We start from the raw sequence: 21461 nt of genomic DNA, 5'->3' as shown, positions 1-21461 counted from the left end.
TATCACCAATAAATATCATCTTTTCCTAAGTATCATTTAGATTTTCTTCCATATTTTTAGACACACTTTCTAAGCGTCACATTCTATTTTGACAATGACATTACAATATTTATAATGATTTCTGATACAAGTTCTGCACCTAGACTGAAATTGAAATGATACAGTAAAAAATAATGTAGTTTATTTATATTTTAATTTTTCTTTTTTTTCTAAAACAACATTATACAGACCTGGGTATCTTTAGTGGCTGAAATAGTTGGACATATATTTCCTCCAGCTCAACACAGAATTTCACCGGTCGAATATTATACATGATAAACAATGCTTGGAAAGCATTGATCACCATGAAGGCAAAATTCCAAGAGAAAAAGTCTGGAGCACATAGGATCACCCAGGACCATACTGACAGCAACAAGAAACCTGAAATACAATAAGATATTTTCTCTGTGAAATGTTAAAGGATCTAAAACAAATCGAAAACAAAAGGTGTACTGAACTTTATTTTTTTAATGTATCTTACAGCTAGCTAGACAAATGAAATGAAGCAATTAAAATACCAGAGAGAAAATAACCTTTGTAAAATGCTTCCCTGTTTATAATGTGGGTGTGTGGTTTTTTATTATTTTTATTATCAAACTGTCACTCCTTTTGTAAACACACAAATATTATAAACTCAAAACGTGGAACAATGACAAACACGAAAAATAAACATGAAAAAATAAGTTTGCTAATTTTCAAAGCATGGCTCCCTTTGTCTTGCTTAATTTGGTAAGTAAAATCTAGATAATAAAAGACTGAATTCCAATCTAGGAGATTTTTGTTCAATTTTGTTTTTGTGAATGTATATATATATACACTTACCAAGCACAAAACTACTGTGCATGAAAAGAACTCCATTTTTCCTGTCTGGTGAACACAGGCCAATCAAAATAACAACATTGGCAACTTGGAATAGGAAATGATTGGATGACGACCAGGAAAAACAGCCAATCACTGTCTCAGTTATATTGCCAAGAAACACACTTGCATTTGGAAGAATGGCATCAAAGATGAGTAGATTGGTCTTGGTGCTGTTCTTACCAGCCTCATAAGAAAACATTTCCTAAATAACAAAAAAGAGAGACAATTGTATTCTAAATTTCTGAAATATTTAAAACACTTTTAAAAAGACTGAAATAATCATACTGAACATTTTCGTCAGGTTGGAAAGTAAGGATTATGTAAAGATTCTTTATACACAACCAGGAATTTTAATATGTGACGTTTCGGTGACTAGTACGATACGTACGCTGTCACCTTCCTCAGACAAATGACCAGTAAAGGATGTACACAAAGGTGTGATATGTGTACGAGTTGTCGTAAAACCTTTCCACTACGCTTATTTTATTACTTGGTCATAGATGTTCGAGAGTCTATGAGCCCCCTCATCTCGGTTCAGAACATATACAAGATCGGGTGCAAAAACTGTGACGTGTCATATATTGGAGAGACTGGAAGGCGATTTGGGGTTCACCTAGGGGAGCACCGGAAAGACACTGAAAGACAAGAGGAAAAGAAGTTCACCCGATCAGAGAGGAAGCAGTCGGAGTCCCAGATAAACAAATCGGCAATCAATGACCATGCCATGCAGGAAAACCATGTGATTGACTGGGAAAACTCAAAGGTGCTCGATAGGGAGAACCATCTTCTGAAGCGACAGATCAAAGAAGCCATCTGGATACGCCGCAGCGGGGCAGTTCTGAACCGAGATGAGGGGGCTCATAGACTCTCGCACATCTATGACCAAGTAATAAAATAAGTGTAGTCGAATGGTTTTACTATTTGCTAACAGTCATTTCGGCACTTGTCAGCATGTTCGAAATCGACGCTATTCCACGACAACTCGTACACATATCACACCTTTGTGTACATCATTTACTGGTCATTTGTCTGAGGAAGGTGACAGCGTACGGATCGTACTGGTCACCGAAACGTCACATATTAAAATTCCTGGTTGTGTATAAAGAATCTTTACATAATACTGAAATAATCACTTGTGAATTTTTTCCCCACATCTAAGAACATTTGATAACGCCAAAAATCATCAATTTTTAAATATTGAAAAATATATTTTACTCAAAATACAAAATTCCTAAGAGAAGAAAAGATTATTTAATTCTAAATTTCTGGATCATTAACAATTCATGATTTTTATAAGATTTCACCTTTAATAATTACATGTCAATTCACTTTTTTTCATTTATTTATTTCAATTTTGAGAATATGCATTGTAACGGCCAGAATGTCACAGCAAAGCACTTTTACTTGATTATGTATTGTAACGAAATATTTTACTGTAATTAAAAAAAAAGGGTTCACTCGATAGCAAATTTTAGCGAGTTTATCAAGCTATTTCATATTTTGCGACATTGAGAATAATGGTTAATATCAGTATATCGTTGCATGTTCATCATGATCAATATTAATCGAATGCTCTCCCTTGACCAATATCTACCTTCAACGTTTCGCCAAAATTTTATGAGTTACTATCAATAGAAAGATATTCTAAATAATTGATTCAGTTACCTTTGTTAGTGAATCTGCTAATTCCAATAACACCATGACTGCTCTTATCTTCGGAGGCGGTAATGCAGACAGAAGTTACTCGAAGGACGCAACAGTCATCCTTACACGGCTCCCGCCATATTTCTTGATGCAGCAGCATCAACTTCCTGTCGACTTGCCGCGGTTTTAAGACTGAGGGAAGGGAGACAACGCCCGTTCATTTAGTACTTCGCTAGACCTGGCATACAATTAATTAATATACAAAATGCTTGTCTACAACCAATGAAAAATTGTCCCAGTTTCATGAAGTATAATCAAAGATGTTTACAGCCAACGTGGAGACTTCTTGATTGCATTATATTTACGCAATCGGGTTGAAATAACTTCATCCCTACCTCAACCCTACTGGTTTGACATCAAGCAGAAATCTACATAAAGAGGGTGATATTTACGTCTCTGTTCCAAGTCAAAACCATTCGGACAAAATTCACATGTTTTTGCACAATATCAAAGCAAACTGAATACCCTGGTAGAAAAAAGCCCAGCCCTTTACCCAAATAGACGCCTAACACACCAAACTCCCCATTTTTTTTTTAATCCTTGAAAATTCCCAATAAATAATGTAAAGCTCTTGTCATTTACCTCTTGTTTAAATAATTTAAGATTTGTGCCCCTAAATATGTTTCAGACCAAATTTGATGAATATCTATTTTGGGAATGTTAAATGCCCCTAAATATGTTTCAGACCAAATTTGATGAATATCTATTTTGGGAATGTTAAATGCCCCTAAATATGTTTCAGACCAAATTTGATAAATATCTATTTTGGGAATGTTAAATGCCTTCATTTTGGCCCGTTGGGTCATGCTTCTTTGTTCACAAAAGAGACCGCTATCCTCTTGTAATCCTGTAAAGCCCTTCACCCAAAAACTTCACGATCACCTTGTTGGAAGGTAAGTTGGGACCCTGTCCTTCTGTCCCCAGGAAAATCCTATGTGCACATCATTGTATCCCTTCAGCATTGTCCCAGTCTCAGGTTATTTTAACAATGACAAAAGAGATATATTTTTAAGTGTATATATATAGAGAGAGAGAGAGTGGGGGGGGGGGGGGGAATCCGCTCTGATAGAGGACTTCCGTTGTCATCTGTAATGAAAACGTTTATTTTACTTTCGAAATCCTTAAATAAAGTTACATGTCGTAAAAATGCTGTTAACCTGCAACTTCCGAAACCCTTTGTCATAACTTTATATAGATCAATCATCATATGTTGTGTAAATCGTTATTACACATAATTACGTGTTTCGCGAGTCCCTCGCTTCTCCATATCAACATTACGTAAACATGTTGCATCTCGGACATCTAGAATAATCACAATCAATTTGGAAGCTATCTCTTAATATCTCTAAAATTGTTTGTCGACCAGAAACATGTTAAGAAACTATTGAAGTATACGTGTAGGTTCGAGAAGACATCAAAAGCATATATCTATTTCTGACTCGTTTAATCATAATAGAGTAAGATTGAAATCAACATCTGGAGAGGAAAATCGATAACTGTTGAAAAATCTGTTAACTGATCGTCAGTTTTAAAAAAGTCAAGTTTGGCTACAAGATAAAATTGTACTCAAGAAAGAAGTGGACACCAACAACCCGGTGAAACAACTTGGAGGGTGGAGCGCTTGTAATGTAAGTCATCAGATGTAATCGGCTCCGCTGTAAATTGCGGATAGTACTATATATATGAACTAATTGTTAAATACTGTTCGGAGGTTTATCAGTATCATATGCACTTTCATTTTTTCGTGGTACACTAACATTGCAACCCTAATATTCCGAAGTTTTGAGGGCATTTGAATAAAAGGTCGACAGAACAGTGCCTTTAAAACAGTTCTAGACAATATCTTCGCCTTTTGAATCCCCTAATGCATTTTTAAATCAAAATATACACGGACGTGAATAATTTACCATCAATTCCGTATGTCGCTAATATGAACAGAAACAAGGAACACGTTCGGCTGTCTAATTCCCCATACAGTTAAGTACATCAACAAAGTTCACCGATAATGTGTGTGATTTCCGAAATGAAAAAAAAACACACAGATAAATGGCCAAGATGTGCTATTGCTTCTGTGTGTTTGTTTGCTTTACTTGTCTGTAAACAGCCAGTATCGTTTTGAGACGGAGCCTCTTTGTCGAGGCTGGCAGCAACCTCAATGAATCACATACAGGAAGCCCGTCGCATGCCAGAGAGCTAGTAGCGGAACGTATGGTGCCCACAGGTCAGCCTAGACTGAGAACTCAAAGCCGCCACGGGTAATCACCTGAGGTCAACACTCTAACCGATTAGCAACTTATATGCATTTTTGTAAATGTTCGGTTACTGATAGTTAATTCTTTTTATCTTGTTTTAAGAACAAAAACATAAAAAACAAGAATACAAAAACAAAACAAAAAAACTTTCAAAATAAAATATAATTTAATGACGTACACATGTAAGTTGACTACTGTCGATATACTTACTGCAATATTACTGTGAATTCATACATTTTTGTGGGCAGATATTTTACGTTAAAATAAAGAAAGAAAACAACACTAGATTACACGGGTGAAAATCTGCACCTTTTCAAATGTAGAAGTAAAAAGAAAGTTAAAAAGAGGGCGTTAAGGAATTCGGCATTGGGTCATCGTTATAGAGTTAATCGCCTTAAAAAGTATTTCTCCTACCAATATGGAACCCATAGTAATACCTGCCTTCAAACCAGGAAAATGCTTGTAGATCTTGAATAAAGAGCATCATGGTTCTGTTAACATATTTATTAATCACTTCAGGCCGTTAAGGCCAATATATGCCATGTCCGGAGTGACCCCGGGCTGTAACATCACTACCCGGTACTTACCGGCTGACCAGTGTACTTCTGTCAAATGTACTCCACTCCACTTGGCCTTTACACTGGATCAGTACATGGCATTTATGGTAAGTAAATCATAATGATATTTCAATGATATTTTAAATTGGCTTCCAAATCCATTATTTATAGCAACTTTGTGCTATATTTAACTTCTTTAAAAAAATACAGATATTTATATGGTTAGTTACGCAAACTCCTTATTAGGAAATTCAATTTCTTCATCCGTTTTTAAGAGAAAAGGGCAATTTGAGAAAATTCAACGAGATTTGATACATAATTTTTTATTTTATTATTTGCTTTACTTTGGTTATCATGCAGACAAAGGAATTCCCTTAGAAGTGACGTGGAATGTACTTGTTCCTGCGGGGAAAACTTCCAGCTCAATACCGCTAAAACAGCATTTTCTAGAATTCTAGAAATTCATAGGCGCGATCGAACTTCATTAAAAGCACACAAATCCAACCTCTATTTAGTATAGTTTAAATATCGATGTTCACAATAACTGCGTTTATCACGATTATCAATAGTCACGTTACGAATATTGATAATACGGTTACCAGATTTATATCGAGGAGCTGCTAAGTATATGATACCGATGACTAACACTCACAATACTAAATATAGGTTAATTCAAATTAATGGATAAACCATTTTTATTCATCTAGTTTTTTCTAGTTTGTTTTTGTTTTATTTTTTAAAATATTTTATTTCCGAATAACTTATTCTTGTTTATTTTTATTTTCAGTTTAAAAAAACAACTAGAACTGAATTAATCTAGGATCAAACAAGATATTATTGTTATCAATTTGGATCTGAACAAAATGAGGTTTCGATTGAGCCGATATCTTAAAAGACGGACTTTATTGCTGTTGAGTTTAACAAGTATCGCGTTGTTTTTCGTGACCGAGTTTCCTCCTAGATTTCAGAGTGATAACACTGAAGATGATACTCTTAATGTTGGACTTAACTCAATTAAGAAAGACATCGTTTACGAAGATCCAGACTTTATTCCCGATTTTACACAGGACTTGGATCTAGTCAAATTGTCCGCGTGGGGTTACAAGCCTAAGAACACATGGCACCAATATTACCAACACTTATTCCGAAAGTATAACATGAACTGGACAAGAAATAGCTACCCCGAAATAAAATGTGATAAAAAATTCGAAGAAACATTAGACGGGAACATGGAGGTCATTTCAAATTATCCTTTGAATGTGCCCGAGAAATACCTCGAAGAATTATCACTGGACGAAAAAGGGATTGAAAAATTATCCAAACCCGTGTTGAACCCAAGGAAATATCCCGTATTTGTGACAGCCGCATCGTCAAATCATTATAAAGAATCCCAAGGAATGATTAAAACATATCATCAACTGCTTAATATCCATCCTGATCTCAAATTGATATATTTTGATATTGGTTTGACGGACGCACAAAGGACGGAGTTGAGTACATATTGTAAATGTGAAGTAAGGATATATGAGTCGTCGAAATATCCTCCACACGCAGCAGAGAAAAGAGGGTTTGCTTGGAAACCAATTTTGATACAAACAGTTCTAAAGGAATATGATTTAGTTATGTGGATGGACGCTTCTGTGGTCTACGAAGGAACTTCTTTGGATGAAGTCAGTTTCCGTACAAGACAAAGAGGCATTCAAGCAATGCATGGAGCCGGTGCCGTTTGTGAAAGAACGTCAAAGATCAGTTTTGATTTTCTCAAAGAAGATCCCTGCCTGTTCAATCTACCTGAAGTAGAGGCGACATGGATTGTAATAAGTCGGAACAGGTTCACTTTGGAATACTTAATGAAACCATGGGTTTCGTGTGGTCTTACCTACAATTGCATGACTTTTAAGAATAGTAATTTCTATCTTGGATGTATTGGAAATAGAAAGTTCCACAGGTGTCATCGATTTGATCAATCAATATTAGGTATTATCATTAACCGTCTTTTCCATGAACAAAGGAGAGTAGTTGAATTTGATGTGGCGCCAGTTCTTCATATTCAGCGAAATGCACAGTCACATTATTTTGAACAGCTTAAAAAACAGCTTAAGTAGTCGCAAACAGAACAATGCAAATAAGGAAATGCTTTACATGGCACTTTTTATGAAAATGACGATTATTTCTATTTATTGAAAGAAAATAAGCGTATAAATAACTTTTTTTTATATCTTATCTTTTAAAGCTGGCATCTTATTAGAGAGAGAGGGGGGAACAGAGAGAGAGAGAGAGGGGGGGACAGAGAGAGACAGAGACAGAGACAGAGAGAGAGAGAGAGAGAGAGAGAGAGAGAGAGAGAGAGAGAGAGAGAGAGAGAGAGAGAGAGAGAGAGAGAGAGAGAGAGAGAGAGAGAGAGAGAGAGAGAGAGAGAGAGAGAGAGAGAGAGAGAGAGAGAGAGAGAGAGAGAGAGAGAGATTTAATCAAGATTTCCAAAATTATACAACATCGATAAATATCTATATTTTGTTATAATTTTCATATCAAGTTTGGTATCTGAAATAAATGAAATACTATGTTGACAAGACCTTGTAGTGTTTTCCCGCAGTCTCGAGTGTTATGATAATGACGTCACAAATGCAGGGTCATCGCTCAACACTAGTAATAACCATGCATTTCACTAATGAATTACCTTTATACCATTCAGTCGATTATTTTAGAATCTTAGATTTAAATTTCGCGACCTGGCTATATGAGAAAAACTAGTTCTCATAAATATTTCTGAAAATAAAAGCGTGGCCAAAATTAATAATAATCCATCAATCAAAAATAGATCCTTTATGATTTACTAAAACATTGATTATTCTTTAATTTAGTTTAAATTTTATTTCGTTAATATATATTGCAGTGAGTACGTTATGAAAAAAATTAAAAGGATTCAGAATTAAGTAGCTAGTATGTATGTAAATCCGTCTTCTGATAGCAGTGGAACAGAATTGGGTTCTGGTTGGGATGATGCTTAGGGTTCCTGCACGGGTTCAGACCGGGATAATGCTGTGGGTTCGTGCAAGGGTTCAAGCTGGGATGATACTGCTAAGGGTTCATGCAAGGGTTCAGACTGGGATAATGCTGAGGGTTCCAGCAAGGGTTCAGACTGGGATAATGCTGAGGGTTCCAGCAAGGGTTCAGGCTGGGGTGATGCTGAGGGTTCCAGCAAGGGTTCAGACTGGGATAATGCTGAGGGTTCCAGCAAGGGTTCAGACTGGGATAATGCTGAAGGTTCCAGCAAGGGTTCAGGCTGGGATGATGCTGAGGGTTCCAGCAAGGGTTCAGACTGGGATAATGCTGAGGGTTCCAGCAAGGGTTCAGGCTGGGGTGATGCTGAGGGTTCCAGCAAGGGTTCAGACTGGGATAATGCTGAGGGTTCCAGCAAGGGTTCAGACTGGGATAATGCTGAAGGTTCCAGCAAGGGTTCAGGCTGGGATGATGCTGAGGGTTCCAGCAAGGGTTCAGACTGGGATAATGCTGAGGGTTCCAGCAAGGGTTCAGACTGGGATAATGCTGAGGGTTCCAGCAAGGGTTCAGGCTGGGATGATGCTGCTAAGGGTTCATGCAAGGATTCAGAGTTAGATGATGCTGAGGGTTCCTGCAAGGGTTCAGGCTGGGATGATGCTGAGGGTTCATGCAAGGGTTCAGACTGGAATGATGCTGAGGGTTCATGCAAGGGTTCTGGTTGGGATGAAGCTGAGAGTTCATGCAAGGGTTCAGAGTGGGATGATGCTGAGGGTTCCTGCAAGGGTTCAGAGTGGGATGATGCTGAGAGTTCATGCAAGGGTTCAGAGTGGGATGATGCTGAGGGTTCCTGCAAGGGTTCAGCGTTAGATGAAGCTGAGAGTTCCTGCAAGGGTTCAGAGTTGGATGATCCTGAGAGTTCCTGCAAGGGTTCAAACTGGGATGATGCTGAGGGTTCGTGCATGGGTCCAGACTGGGATGATGCTGAGGGTTCGTGCATGGGTCCAGACTGGGATGATGCTGAGGGTTCGTGCATGGGTTCAGGCTGGGATGATGCTGAGGGTTCATGCATGGGTCCAGACTGGGATGATGCTGAGGGTTCCTGCAAGGGTTCAGCGTTAGATGAAGCTGAGAGTTCATGCAAGGGTTCAGAGTGGGATGATGCTGAGAGTTCATGCAAGGGTTCAGAGTGGGATGATGCTGAGGGTTCCTGCAAGGGTTCAGGCTGGGATGATGCTGAGGGTTCTTGCAAGGGTTCAGACTGGGATGATGCTGAGGGTTCCTGCAAGGGTTCAGCGTTAGATGAAGCTGAGAGTTCATGCAAGGGTTCAGAGTGGGATGATGCTGAGGGTTCCTGCAAGGGTTCAGAGTGGGATGATGCTGAGGGTTCTTGCAAGGGTTCAGACTGGGATGATGCTGAGGGTTCCTGCAAGGGTTCAGGCTGGGATGATGCTGAGAGTTCATGCAAGGGTTCAGAGTGGGATGATGCTGAGGGTTCCTGCAAGGGTTCAGACTGGGATGATGCTGAGAGTTCATGCAAGGGTTCAGAGTGGGATGATGCTGAGAGTTCATGCAAGGGTTCAGAGTGGGATGATGCTGAGAGTTCATGCAAGGGTTCAGAGTGGGATGATGCTGAGGGTTCCTGCAAGGGTTCAGAGTGGGATGATGCTGAGGGTTCTTGCAAGGGTTCAGACTGGGATGATGCTGAGGGTTCCTGCAAGGGTTCGGCGTTAGATGAAGCTGAGAGTTCATGCAAGGGTTCAGAGTGGGATGATGCTGAGAGTTCATGCAAGGGTTCAGAGTGGGATGATGCTGAGGGTTCCTGCAAGGGTTCAGACTGGGATGATGCTGAGGGTTCCTGCAAGGGTTCAGAGTGGGATGATGCTGAGGGTTCCTGCAAGGGTTCAGGCTGGGATGAAGCTGAGAGTTCATGCAAGGGTTCAGAGTGGGATGATGCTGAGAGTTCATGCAAGGGTTCAGGCTGAGATGATGCTGAGAGTTCATGCAAGGGTTCAGAGTGGGATGATGCTGAGAGTTCATGCAAGGGTTCAGAGTGGGATGATGCTGAGGGTTCCTGCAAGGGTTCAGGCTGGGATGATGCTGAGGGTTCCTGCAAGTGTTCAGACTGGGATGATGCTGAGGGTTCCAGCAAGGGTTCAGACTGAGATTATGCTGAGGGTTCCTGCAAGGGTTCAGGCTGGGATGATGCTGAGAGTTCATGCAAGGGTTCAGCGTTAGATGAAGCTGAGAGTTCATGCGAGGGTTCAGGCTGAGATGATGCTGGGGGTTCTTGCAAGGGTTCAGACTGAGATTATGCTGAGGGTTCCTGCAAGGGTTCAGCGTTAGATGAAGCTGAGAGTTCATGCGAGGGTTCAGGCTGAGATGATGCTGAGAGTTCAGCGTTAGATGAAGCTGGGAGTTCATGCAAGTGTTCAGGCTGAGATGATGCTGGGGGTTCTTGCAAGGGTTCAGACTGAGATTATGCTGAGGGTTCCTGCAAGGGTTCAGACTGAGATTATGCTGAGGGTTCCTGCAAGGGTTCAGGCTGGGATGATGCTGAGGGCTCATGTCTGAGACATACACGTAATGATAAATCCACATATCTTGATATGTTGTAAGCTGTGTATTATACCAGTTGCATATATTGTTCAAGATTTACAAAAGGAGCATATATGATCAGTGTACCCTGAAATTGACGCTCTCAAAACCACCATATGGTGTTGCGTAACAAAAGATTACAGTATAGTAATCAGAAATTGTGTATACACACTGTGTTACATTTCATTCCGATCCAACGAGTGAACGAGTGAATTTGCTGACAAAGCTCATATGCTCCAATAATCCATGTTTTAAATATAGCTGAAACACTGGACTCGTTATTATACATGTTTATCAACTTAAAAATCGAACCTATTTATACACGTGTTTTTTAAAATCGTGATAAATTCTAAATTTGTTGATATAGAGTTCTCACCTATCAAGTTTCATGATATTGACGTCACACGATAAAAGATGTACTTTAAATCATATAACATAGCGTATCATATAAACAGCTTGTTAACAGCTGAATTCACCCACGTGATATTTTTGCTAGTGTTATATACCCTGGAGCGTTTTTCATTGGCAGCACCCGTAAAAATCTATTGTGATGTCATAATATGAACAATAGCATTACGTCATGAATAGCGCAACAAAATGGCCTTTATATGATTTTTTTTCCAAATTTTTAATTTAAAACCTGTAAAAATGTAAATTTTGTGAGTTATGTTAAATTTGATTTTGCTTTTTAAATGAGCAACGATCTGTTTCAAGATGTCTATGGTGATGATAATGTTTAAGAATACTATCCCCTGAAGTATGAGAGAGAGAGAAAAAATTGACATATTGTGAGATTTTTTTTATGAAATTGTATGCTATGCAAAGTTTTTAATTCTAGAAGACTACCCAAGCTCTCATTTATAAATCAACGAAGGACTGAGTTGAAAATATATCCTACACAGGGACCGTTGGTACGAATTCCCGACCCATGCTCCGCATATATATCTAACATAGTGACTATTATAGTCTTTGTAAAACTTGTATATCCTTACCAAGTCCCTGTGTACGTGTATACAAAAAGTCGTCTAAAACATTTCAAACGTCACGCGATAAAGGAAAGTCCAAAGAATGAGAGGGTCAAATCCCAAAAGTTAAAAAAAATAGCCATAAAAAAAAACAAACAAGATACGAATGAGAAAAACAAACAAACACAAAACCCCAAAAAAACGAAGACAAATCAGAACAGAACATAAAACAACACAGGTACGATGCCCCTATGCTTCTTCATCCGACTTCATCAAAAAAAAATTAGTAAGTAAAATTTGTTGCACATGAATATGAAATTGATATCCACGGCCTGCTTATTAAAAAAAACACGATCATTTGAATTGAGGGAGAATGACATGTGTATGTATTTAATAATATGCTCGACAGCTTCTGCAATTTTACCATTGCAGTTATAAATGTGATAAAAAGTTTAAGTTAATTTATTGTAACTAACTTCCGGGACACAAGCTGTCGCCCTAAACTAGATCTAGACGTATCGACAAGTTACACCACGGACACAAAGACTGATGGGACTTTTCACCCCTAAACAGAATGGACTGACGGTAGGGAAGTACTTCCCGAGATCACACATACAGCTACTATATACAGCTACAGGCACAGGTGACACACATCCTTGATTAAAGCTGGAAGACATTCTGTCCAGACGACATCGTTGTATAAACATTTTTTGTTGTCTACATTGATTAACGAAAGCGTAAGATATTGTTAAAAAAAACACTAGATAATTAACTAATTTAAAAAAATTTCCACAGGTTGGAAGATGTTGAAAATTCAGTTTCAAAATTCAATACTACTGTATGCGGTCATCATTCGCGTTGATAAATTCACTTTAAAACAGTTTTTTTTTTGCTCCCGTGTCGTGGTATTTCCTTCCATCCGAGAATGTTCATTGCTAAACGCTATACAAAACAGAGACAAAATAAGTATCCCTAGTGGAGAAACCTTCTTTAACTAATAAACAAACGGGACACAAACACATGTCACATAGGATTGTAAGATTTATTTAGGGATTTTGTCCTCGTGACACCAAGACAGGGTGAGAACAATTTTTGAAAACACACTCGTCCAACAGGACGAGCCAAGTATAAGAACCACTCGTCCTGAGATCAAATCTACAAGTCCCATGTATTATGTATGATCAGTACAGTATACATAACAAAACATGGTATCAATTAACATTTTAATTATTGGTTTCCTTTGTTGATCATGGCTAATTAGCTAAGGTATAAACAACTTAGCTGAGCTACATAAGTATAGTGTCATTTTTATTTGTAATCATTCAGTTTATTCATCATCAGATACAACTTCAATTTCAGGTAGCTGATCAATGTTTTTCTCTCAGACTGTTGGTGAGATGTCTCCTTGTTTTAGCAGAAAAAAATCCAAGTGTAGACTGCTTTGTCAGCTTGAAAAGTAGACAACTGCTTTGTCAGCTTGAAAAGTAGACAAAGTGTCTGGCATCAGTTTGATCCTCATTAAATTTTGCAGGGTAACCTGATTCATCTGAGATCTATATGTAGTTTTGACACTAAATGCTCTTTCACAGAGTGCTGTGCAAGGGGAGAGTGTCATCATAATGTTCACAGGGACTAGATTGGACTTCAAATTGTCTAGATTAAGTGTCAACAAATTAGCATAAGCGATTTGAGGACTTGTTGTTCGCTGTCTGTTCAACCGCAGTTTCAATTCTAGCCACTGTTTAGAAGCCTCTGAACATCCCTGCACACTTAAACATGGAGCAAAGTGCACCAATAGATCAGAAACTTGTTCATTGCCAAATGATCTTAAATCAATCTCAGAGACTGGCAATAAAGTTTGGTCAAAACATGAAAACAACTGTAAGGAGGAGCCTGCAAAGATCCAAATCTATCACTGATATATTGAATGGCACTGTCAAGAAATTTAGTGAATGTTGACTGCAAATCTATTCCGAGTTTAGAGAGAGAAACTGACTGTTTTGAGTCATGTCCACATTTTAAAACACCATCCGTGTAATTATGTTCAAACTTACTGAAGTACTTTGATGATGACAGACCATTTTCTGTTAATTCTGACAATTCCCAACATGCCAACTCCAACTTCCGAACAACAAGTCATCCCTTTGGTAGCTCTCACCGAGATTTTTCAAAACTGAGGTAACACCAAGCAAGAAATATAAAAACTTCATAAACTTGTCTGGTTTTAATTCTGTTAACAGACCTCCAGAGTTTGCTGTATCTTCTCTAGATCCTTGACCAACTTGTTCTAAGTGGTAGACAGCAGCAGCATAGTGCTTCTCAAGAGCAATCAAAGACCTGTGCCTACTGGCTGACCAACGGATTTGCTGTACTCCACTGAAATATGCCTGGTTCTCATCAATGATTCCACAGATAGCTTTGAGTTCCCTCCGTTTTTTTTAGAATAATTGTAATATTTAAATATACTTTTAACAACATTGTCAAATTGCTGCAAATATGGAACTGTCTTTAAAGCATTCATAACACCACGTTCCAAGTTATATGCAACGCAATGGATTGCTAACTGATGGGGAACTTTCTCTTGTTAACTTTGTAGCAACACCTGATTTTTTGCCCATCATTATGGCAGCACCGTCAAAATTGCAGCCAACTAGTTTGTTTTCAATATCAGTCTGAGATAACCCAGCCAGCAAACCCTTCTCAACGCCTAACAATACCACCTCAGTAGCATTTTCAAGTGCATCTACGTCTCATAAAATGTGTTTTTGGATAGCCTGATTGAGAATCCAAAAACCTAACAAACACTGCCTCTTGCTCTACTATTCCATCATCTGTACTACCATCAAACAAAATACAAATAAACCTAGTTTCCTTCAACTCATCCACAACAGATTCGACTTCAGTTTCAGCTATTGATTTTATGAAGGTCGCACATACCTTATCATTTTTAAACTTTGGACAAAGATCTACCCCATTTTTTTCCTGTAAATCACAAAGACCGTGAAATGATTTAAAGGACTGACCCTGCTTTGCAACATAAAATGCAGTGTTGAACAGACAGCAAATTTGTTTTTGTATGTTATCACTTAGAGTAAGGGATATTTTTCAAAGGCCCAACATAATTTGGTCGACTACCAAGTTTCTTTTCATGACACTTTACATGTTGTTTGGACTTGTTGTGATGAATAAGAGGTTTCTTTCCCAAAATTTCCTGCATCCCTTGTTTCCTTAAAAAGGTCAATATCCTTGTCTGCAATGGTAGGAAATTCACGACAAGTGGTACAATACATTTGATCTTTATCCTCGTCATATTTAACCCGTGGAAATTCCTTCGTCCACTCAGATTTGAAATTTCGTTGTTTCTTCTTTAGGGTTTCTGATTATGTCACTTTAGAGCCGCTCGGCCTGGGCCGTTTTTCACCCGTTCAGGACGGGTGAACGAATGCATTATGGTACAATTTGAAGACGGCGCCAATCAATAATTAGGCCATTGATGGAAGTTTGTTTGGTGAAATTTTATACTGAAATATAACAGCCTGAATGCGATAGCATATGACACCTCACCCGGTAAAATTATACTGAAAACGTTTTGACCAGCCCTGATCTAATTTTATACTGGGCGATGAGCCTAGAGCACGAAACACCTTTTTTCATAGGCTTTGGCATGTCTCACTATTTATTTGAATTATACCTAAACATGATGTATTACGGAAAAAACATCGAGGCATTAGTCCAACAGTAATGTCTACCACCTGCAATCACAAAGGATTGTACAAAACACAAAAATGAAAAGCGTCTTCGATATTTAGCATAAAATACACCACGGCAATGTAAAATTTAGAATTAAATTACATTATACAACTTCAATGATCCCGAGATATCATTTTGTAGAATTCCCTCGGATCGCAAAAGAGAAATATTACATTTATGATGTCTGGAGGCACTATTTCTATGAAAACCCCAAACACGTCTTATTACAAGTATTACATAACATTATTTTATATCATGAACACAAATTTGTCATGCTCATAGCACATATAAATTCTTAAACTCCGTGACTTTGGGGACTAAATAGAGATTGGTGACCTGGTCATTTCTATGGAAGATGTAAAGCTTGGAAGAACCGAATATATGTATAATAAATTCCGGGGTCAAAATGACATCTTAAACTGGATATCCTATCAAAAAGTCACAGATCATACCAGGAAGATGCAAATTAGCACCTGTGTAGGTACCTGTAAGTCGTGTGAACTCAGGAGTGATTGATGGACGACCCGTATTACCCCGGGGGGTCGAGCACTAGTGTGAAGGAGACGGGTGCTTACAGCTATATCACGAGATCCAGAAAATACACGGGGAGTGTTCGTTAAAGTAGTCTTCACCATCGTAACGGCCCGATCGGCCGAAACGGTGTCGACAAGTTGGACCAAGCACTGTAAATCAAGGTATGTATATTATATTGTTGTGTGAACAATTCTGTATTGTGTATCATTTTTTTGTATTGTAAATCGTTCTTTTGATATTGTTTTCGTTTCTTGTTGTTTTTCTGGAACGTTAAGTAGTCCCATATTGTCATATATATATATGATATCGTACAAGCAAAGTCTCAGATTTTCTCCATATCATATATTTTTTCATAATGCTATTTAAAAATAAACAAAAATTATTTGTTTCCGAGAACTTGTATACATATCTAAAAGAATACCATGTTTTAAGAACACTTTTCAAAACACATGTGAAAATTATTTCCATAATTTGAATTGTTTCTAATTTAGAGGTTACCGATACATAAGCATTAAACCTTTATTATACACAGACTCAAATTCTTGCTGTGTTGACATATAAAAAAAATCCAAGAATACGTATAAATCTATCTTATGCTGTTCAAAGTTTGATTCATTTACCAGCGGTTTTTTCATTGTTTTATTTTCCAATTTTAGTTAGAAAAAAAGAAGATATTTGTGTTCCTAAGTTTTTAACCTTGTTCACCAGCCTCTCGGCCGTTCCCGTTAACTCACGTGGAGTTGACGGAAACGGCCGAGAGGCTGATGAACAAGATTATTGAATTACCTGTAGATTAGAAACATAGTTTGTTTATTTGTACCATAAATACTCGTAGATTATTATACGTAGATTATTATTAAGACTGGTTCGCATCAAATCACGGTACAACAAAACAAAGGTTGTAGAAGAGTCTTGTATATTTTGTGTTAATCAAAAGAATTGAAGATGTGTGGCACTCGTCAAGGTGATTAATATATTGCAGCCGGTCTCAGATAGTGAAGGAGGACGTGTAAAATAAAGAAAGAAAATACTGCCGTGTAAATGATTTCGACGAAACCAAATGAAACGAAAGCAAATCATGAAAAAAAAATGTTATATTGAGGCTCCTGAAAAGTACAATAAGAATAATGTATGGTGTTCCGGAGGAGTAAGCGTCTTCTGCTTCATCGGGGACATCGCAATGCAAATATTGGTCAAATCAATCATGTAATGTCACGTCCCCCTATGAGAATAAGGTGACCAAATATAGAATCACCAGGTAATCTAACGAACATCACATACGTCCGACTTCGATGTCGCACAAGGAAGTAGAATATTTCCCGATGAGATCATTATCGCGACCGTAAAACTTCCCTGTAAAAGCGACCTAGAAAACTGGAACTCAGTTGAGGATGTCAGATCCCATACAAGTTTCGTTTACACTTTCTGTCGAAATTGTGAAACAAATATTTAGCAATATATTACGTTCATATTTACACCTATCATCATTGTTTTATCATCCCCGCGAAATGTGTTCCTCTCGGAAGAGTTTGGGGTGTTTCCGGCTACAACTTGGAAACTGTTCAACTGTTCAACTGATTTCGACAAAGCTTTGATTAAATATATCAGGCTAGTGTTCTAGTTGTGTCTGTTTGCTGTTGACGAGGTTGCGATTTTTATATATTTTTCTGTTGTCATGGAAACAAAGTCAGTTTTAACCAAAAGCCGGTCGAGGGGGATACTGTCACGCTTTGTGGCTCTTCACTTTTGTTGACGTTTCGTAGGAATTCTCAAGGTGACGAACTAATATATCCGCGAATTTAATAGAATTTGTATCAAATTAATACCAATGTATTTCATGAGTGCTAATTATCCACGAAATCAAGTGCCAACGAAACATATATATATTTTACAAATTAACGGAAATTGAGCCTCGCGGAAATAATATCACGTTATGTGAAAGTACTGAAAACCTAACAATAACATTACATGAGATAACAATGATAGAGATTTAACACTTACAACGTCCTGTTACTTGAGGTAGTATCACTTCTAGCATATACAGTGACTAATATCGACCAATTTTCCGTCGACAGGTGATGCGCCGCCAAATCGAGCACCCTTGAGAACATCGGCGTGGGATAGACATCCAAAATCATGATATTTCTCATCCTCTTTGTCTTCATAGGCATCAAGCTCGTGTCTTGTTGCCGAAAATGCAGCAAGGACCTGGAAGAACAACACGAAGAACTGACCTTTGCCAAGGTCACGTCCAAAAACTGGTTCAAGGTTCTTGTATTCCTGCGCATGGTCCTGTTTGTCGTCTGCTGTGTACTCGGGTACTATTTTAGCTACGGTTTTGGTAACGGGGATAAATGGGCTGACGAAGCAGTAGACAGTTGGGAAGTACATTTTAACGGATTTCAACAGCACGATATCAACATCACATTGCCAATGGAATGTCATGCGGAATTTGAGGCAACAATAACAGAAAATCTTGCATACGTTGAGAATTACTCATTAGGAATCCAGGACGAATGTTTGGGAAATTTATCCTTGGACACAGACGGAATAGCCAGACTTACAAAGTTACCAGGGTTTTCTATCAAATCTTTCACAAAGAAGCGAGATAAATTTTCCAAGTACCCGATTTTGGTCACTGCGGTAACAGACCATTCCTTTCCGGATGTTATGGGCTTAATTGAAAACATCAAAACAGTTCTTCATAAAGCGTTTCCAAAAATGGAAGCAGTCTTTTTCGATTTCGGATTATCAGTGGAACATCACAAAACCATTGTCAGTAATTGTAGTTTTTGTGATGTTCAAACCTACCCGGCGAAACAACTTCAAGCATGTGAAACCGGTACCAATGACGCCAACATCACTTCAGCAGATCCACAAGGGAAAAGAAAATATGAAAGTATATACAAACCTGCGCTGATTCAGTTTGTCCTTCAAACTCACGACTTTGTACTGTGGATAAATGAATCAATCCGCTTCAATTCCTCAGCCACATTCAAGAAAATTGTGAAAGGAATTAAAGGTAAATCTATCCAGTTACCCATGAGCGAGGAGACAATTGAAGAACGAGGTGTCAATGAAAACATATTTGCTTTATTTGATGAAGAGCCTTGTTTGTACCAGAATCAGAAGGTCCTAGACACCAGGCTTATGTTGATTCGACGAAATAACTTCACACTTCATGCAGTTATGAGACCATGGGTGGCATCTGCGTTCTTGTACAGATCTCTTCCAGCAGCTGAACAGATGAGAATGTTGGACGAGACAGCTGAGGATGACAAGGTAGATAGTTCTCTCCTGAGTATCATCCTTACTCGACTGTTCAGTACAAGGAAACAGATATTTCTTTTCGATTTCCCGGGAATGTTTGGAGGAAGTACAGCAGACGACAACACAAACGGTTCCGATACCGCCATTCCAAACAAAAAATTTGAAAATCCAGTAAATGACATCACAAACAGTGATTCGGAAATAGTTGCTATTGGTAACGAATTGAGTTCAAAACATCACAACACTCAGGTTGAAATAGAGGATATCAGTTCTGTAAACAATGGAGCAATTCGATACCACTAAACAATATTTTTCACCGAGAAATAAAGATTTATATAATTTATGTTTATTCAAATTGCTCAGCAAATTTATTTATTGAAAATATTTATATCCGAGATCGATATCAGTATTTGTTTTTGAAGATGTTTGGTTGTTTATACTAAAGTTGATTACAAATGATATCTTTGTTTGTTTTGACTTATTGAGTATCTACAGGAAACAAATGCTATACAGCAGATTTACCAATATATAAAATGGTATTTCATTTCAGTAATAATTACCATAACTTTAGTATGCAAATACAGTACCTACACCCATCTTTGTATCCCAACAACAAAAGATTCAAAAGAAAAACAATCCCGCCCTCCCTACGATCCATGAGCCATCACGGCAGGAACGCAGAGTGATCTCCCTTCCTCTTACCTTTATGGCTGCCGACGAGTGCGGAGGTGTCTGAGCTAAGTGCTTTTCTTACTCCTTCTCTTCGTACTGCCATTGTCGTTTGAGTATATTGTTACTCTATTAGTAGTCTATAAACCCATCTCCCAACTTATATTGTGAAATTAAGTATTGTCATTTGTTTATTTTGACCGTATTTCCGGCCGTTTTTTCCTCCACGTATTCGAGTGCGTGACTACTTGTCTCGTTGCTCGGATTTGCGTGAAGTTGGAATTTGTTTTCTTGCTGCTTTGTCGGCCGTGTTGTACGGTCGTTTTATTTATGCAGTGCAATCTTGCTGCGTACGGTAGGCTTTGTGCTCTCGTTCGTAGTTTTTTGATTGTTCGAGAACTTCGTTTCCGGCCGTGTTTTTACTCCGCGTGTTCGAGTGAGTGACTACTTGTCTCGTCACTCGGATTTTCGTGAAGTTGAAATTGTTTTCTTGCTGCTTTGTCGACCGTTTTGTACGACCGTTTTCTTTTTTTGCAGTACAATCTTGCTGCGTACGGTAGGTTTTATGATCTCGTTCGTAGTTTTTTGATTGTTAGAAAACTTTTTATCCTTGTTTTCATTGTTACAATTTTTTATTGTTTCGATGCTGGATAAAGGTGCCGGGTTTACGTCGGGGGTCAGCGCATGGATGTTCCTATTTCTATAGATAATGGGAACCCCATGATACCTGTCCCATTTGCCGACATTACAGCCAGACCTCACTATGTGAACTTTGTTTGCACATGGAGTCTGCTGCTTAGGCTTCCATGCCTTTCCAGCTAACTTTCCGCCGGAAGAGGGATTCGTCCTCTTCTTCCGGTAAGGGAAGTAAGCTTTTTAAGACCTCCCTCCTGAAGTTCTGAACCAGAGCGTTCCTGCTGGGGGTGCTCTCGTTCCACCGAGCTCCGCCCTTCAGCAGGGGGTGGCTCCCCCTGTCCAGGTGCGTCCTGGAGTAGGGGGGGGGGGCAGCCCGACCCTGACTCGGCGCAGTCAAGGGTCGAATTGGCCGGTAGCTCTCGATAGGCGGCGGTGTTACCGTCGGAAAGGGACTTCCGGTCGAGGTCTCTGATTCCTTCAGGGACCTCGGCACGCCAGGTGGCGTCGTTGGTGGGGGCCGCTTTGACTCCGGAACTGTGCCTTCGGGTATAGGTTCAGGGGCCACAGACTTTTTGTCAGGATTGTCTGTGGCTACGGGGATTAGTGACACTTGAGTTCACTAATCCTGG

At 38.7% G+C, this 21461-nt stretch overlaps 4 protein-coding genes across 4 annotated transcripts in view; 3 read left to right on the top strand and 1 right to left on the bottom strand.

Moving 5' to 3' along the window:
* The window catches only part of LOC132550838 (popeye domain-containing protein 3-like), a 40135-nt gene extending 39036 nt beyond the window's left edge, over window positions 1-1099 (bottom strand). Inside the window, exons 1-2 of the mRNA XM_060214930.1 lie at window positions 862-1099; window positions 231-420 (exon numbers count right to left, since the gene is read on the bottom strand). Of these exons, the coding sequence (XP_060070913.1) occupies window positions 231-420; window positions 862-1099 (428 nt within the window). The remainder of the gene's footprint in view (window positions 1-230; window positions 421-861) is intronic.
* Window positions 1100-6276: 5177 nt separating this feature from the next.
* Window positions 6277-7518, top strand: LOC132550837 (uncharacterized). Its single transcript, XM_060214929.1, has one exon. The coding sequence runs from the start codon at window positions 6277-6279 to the stop codon at window positions 7516-7518; it is 1242 nt and encodes a 413-aa protein (XP_060070912.1).
* Window positions 7519-8023: 505 nt separating this feature from the next.
* On the top strand, window positions 8024-10395 carry LOC132550836 (uncharacterized). The gene is made up of 2 exons (XM_060214928.1): window positions 8024-8059; window positions 8422-10395. The coding sequence occupies exons 1-2, from the start codon at window positions 8024-8026 to the stop codon at window positions 10393-10395; spliced, it is 2010 nt and encodes a 669-aa protein (XP_060070911.1).
* A 7998-nt stretch (window positions 10396-18393) lies between these two features.
* On the top strand, window positions 18394-19830 carry LOC132550834 (uncharacterized). The gene has a single exon (XM_060214927.1). It carries the CDS (start codon window positions 18394-18396, stop codon window positions 19828-19830), a length of 1437 nt encoding a protein of 478 aa, XP_060070910.1.
* The last annotated feature ends 1631 nt before the right edge of the window (window positions 19831-21461 follow it).

This window comes from Ylistrum balloti, unplaced genomic scaffold, assembly GCF_031769215.1.
Source record: "Ylistrum balloti isolate Yb309-2 unplaced genomic scaffold, AGI_CSIRO_Ybal_v1 Utg370152, whole genome shotgun sequence".
Lineage (NCBI taxonomy): Eukaryota > Metazoa > Mollusca > Bivalvia > Pectinida > Pectinidae > Ylistrum > Ylistrum balloti.
Note: the sequence above shows the minus strand (reverse complement) of the source record. Positions and strands in the feature narration are given on the sequence as shown.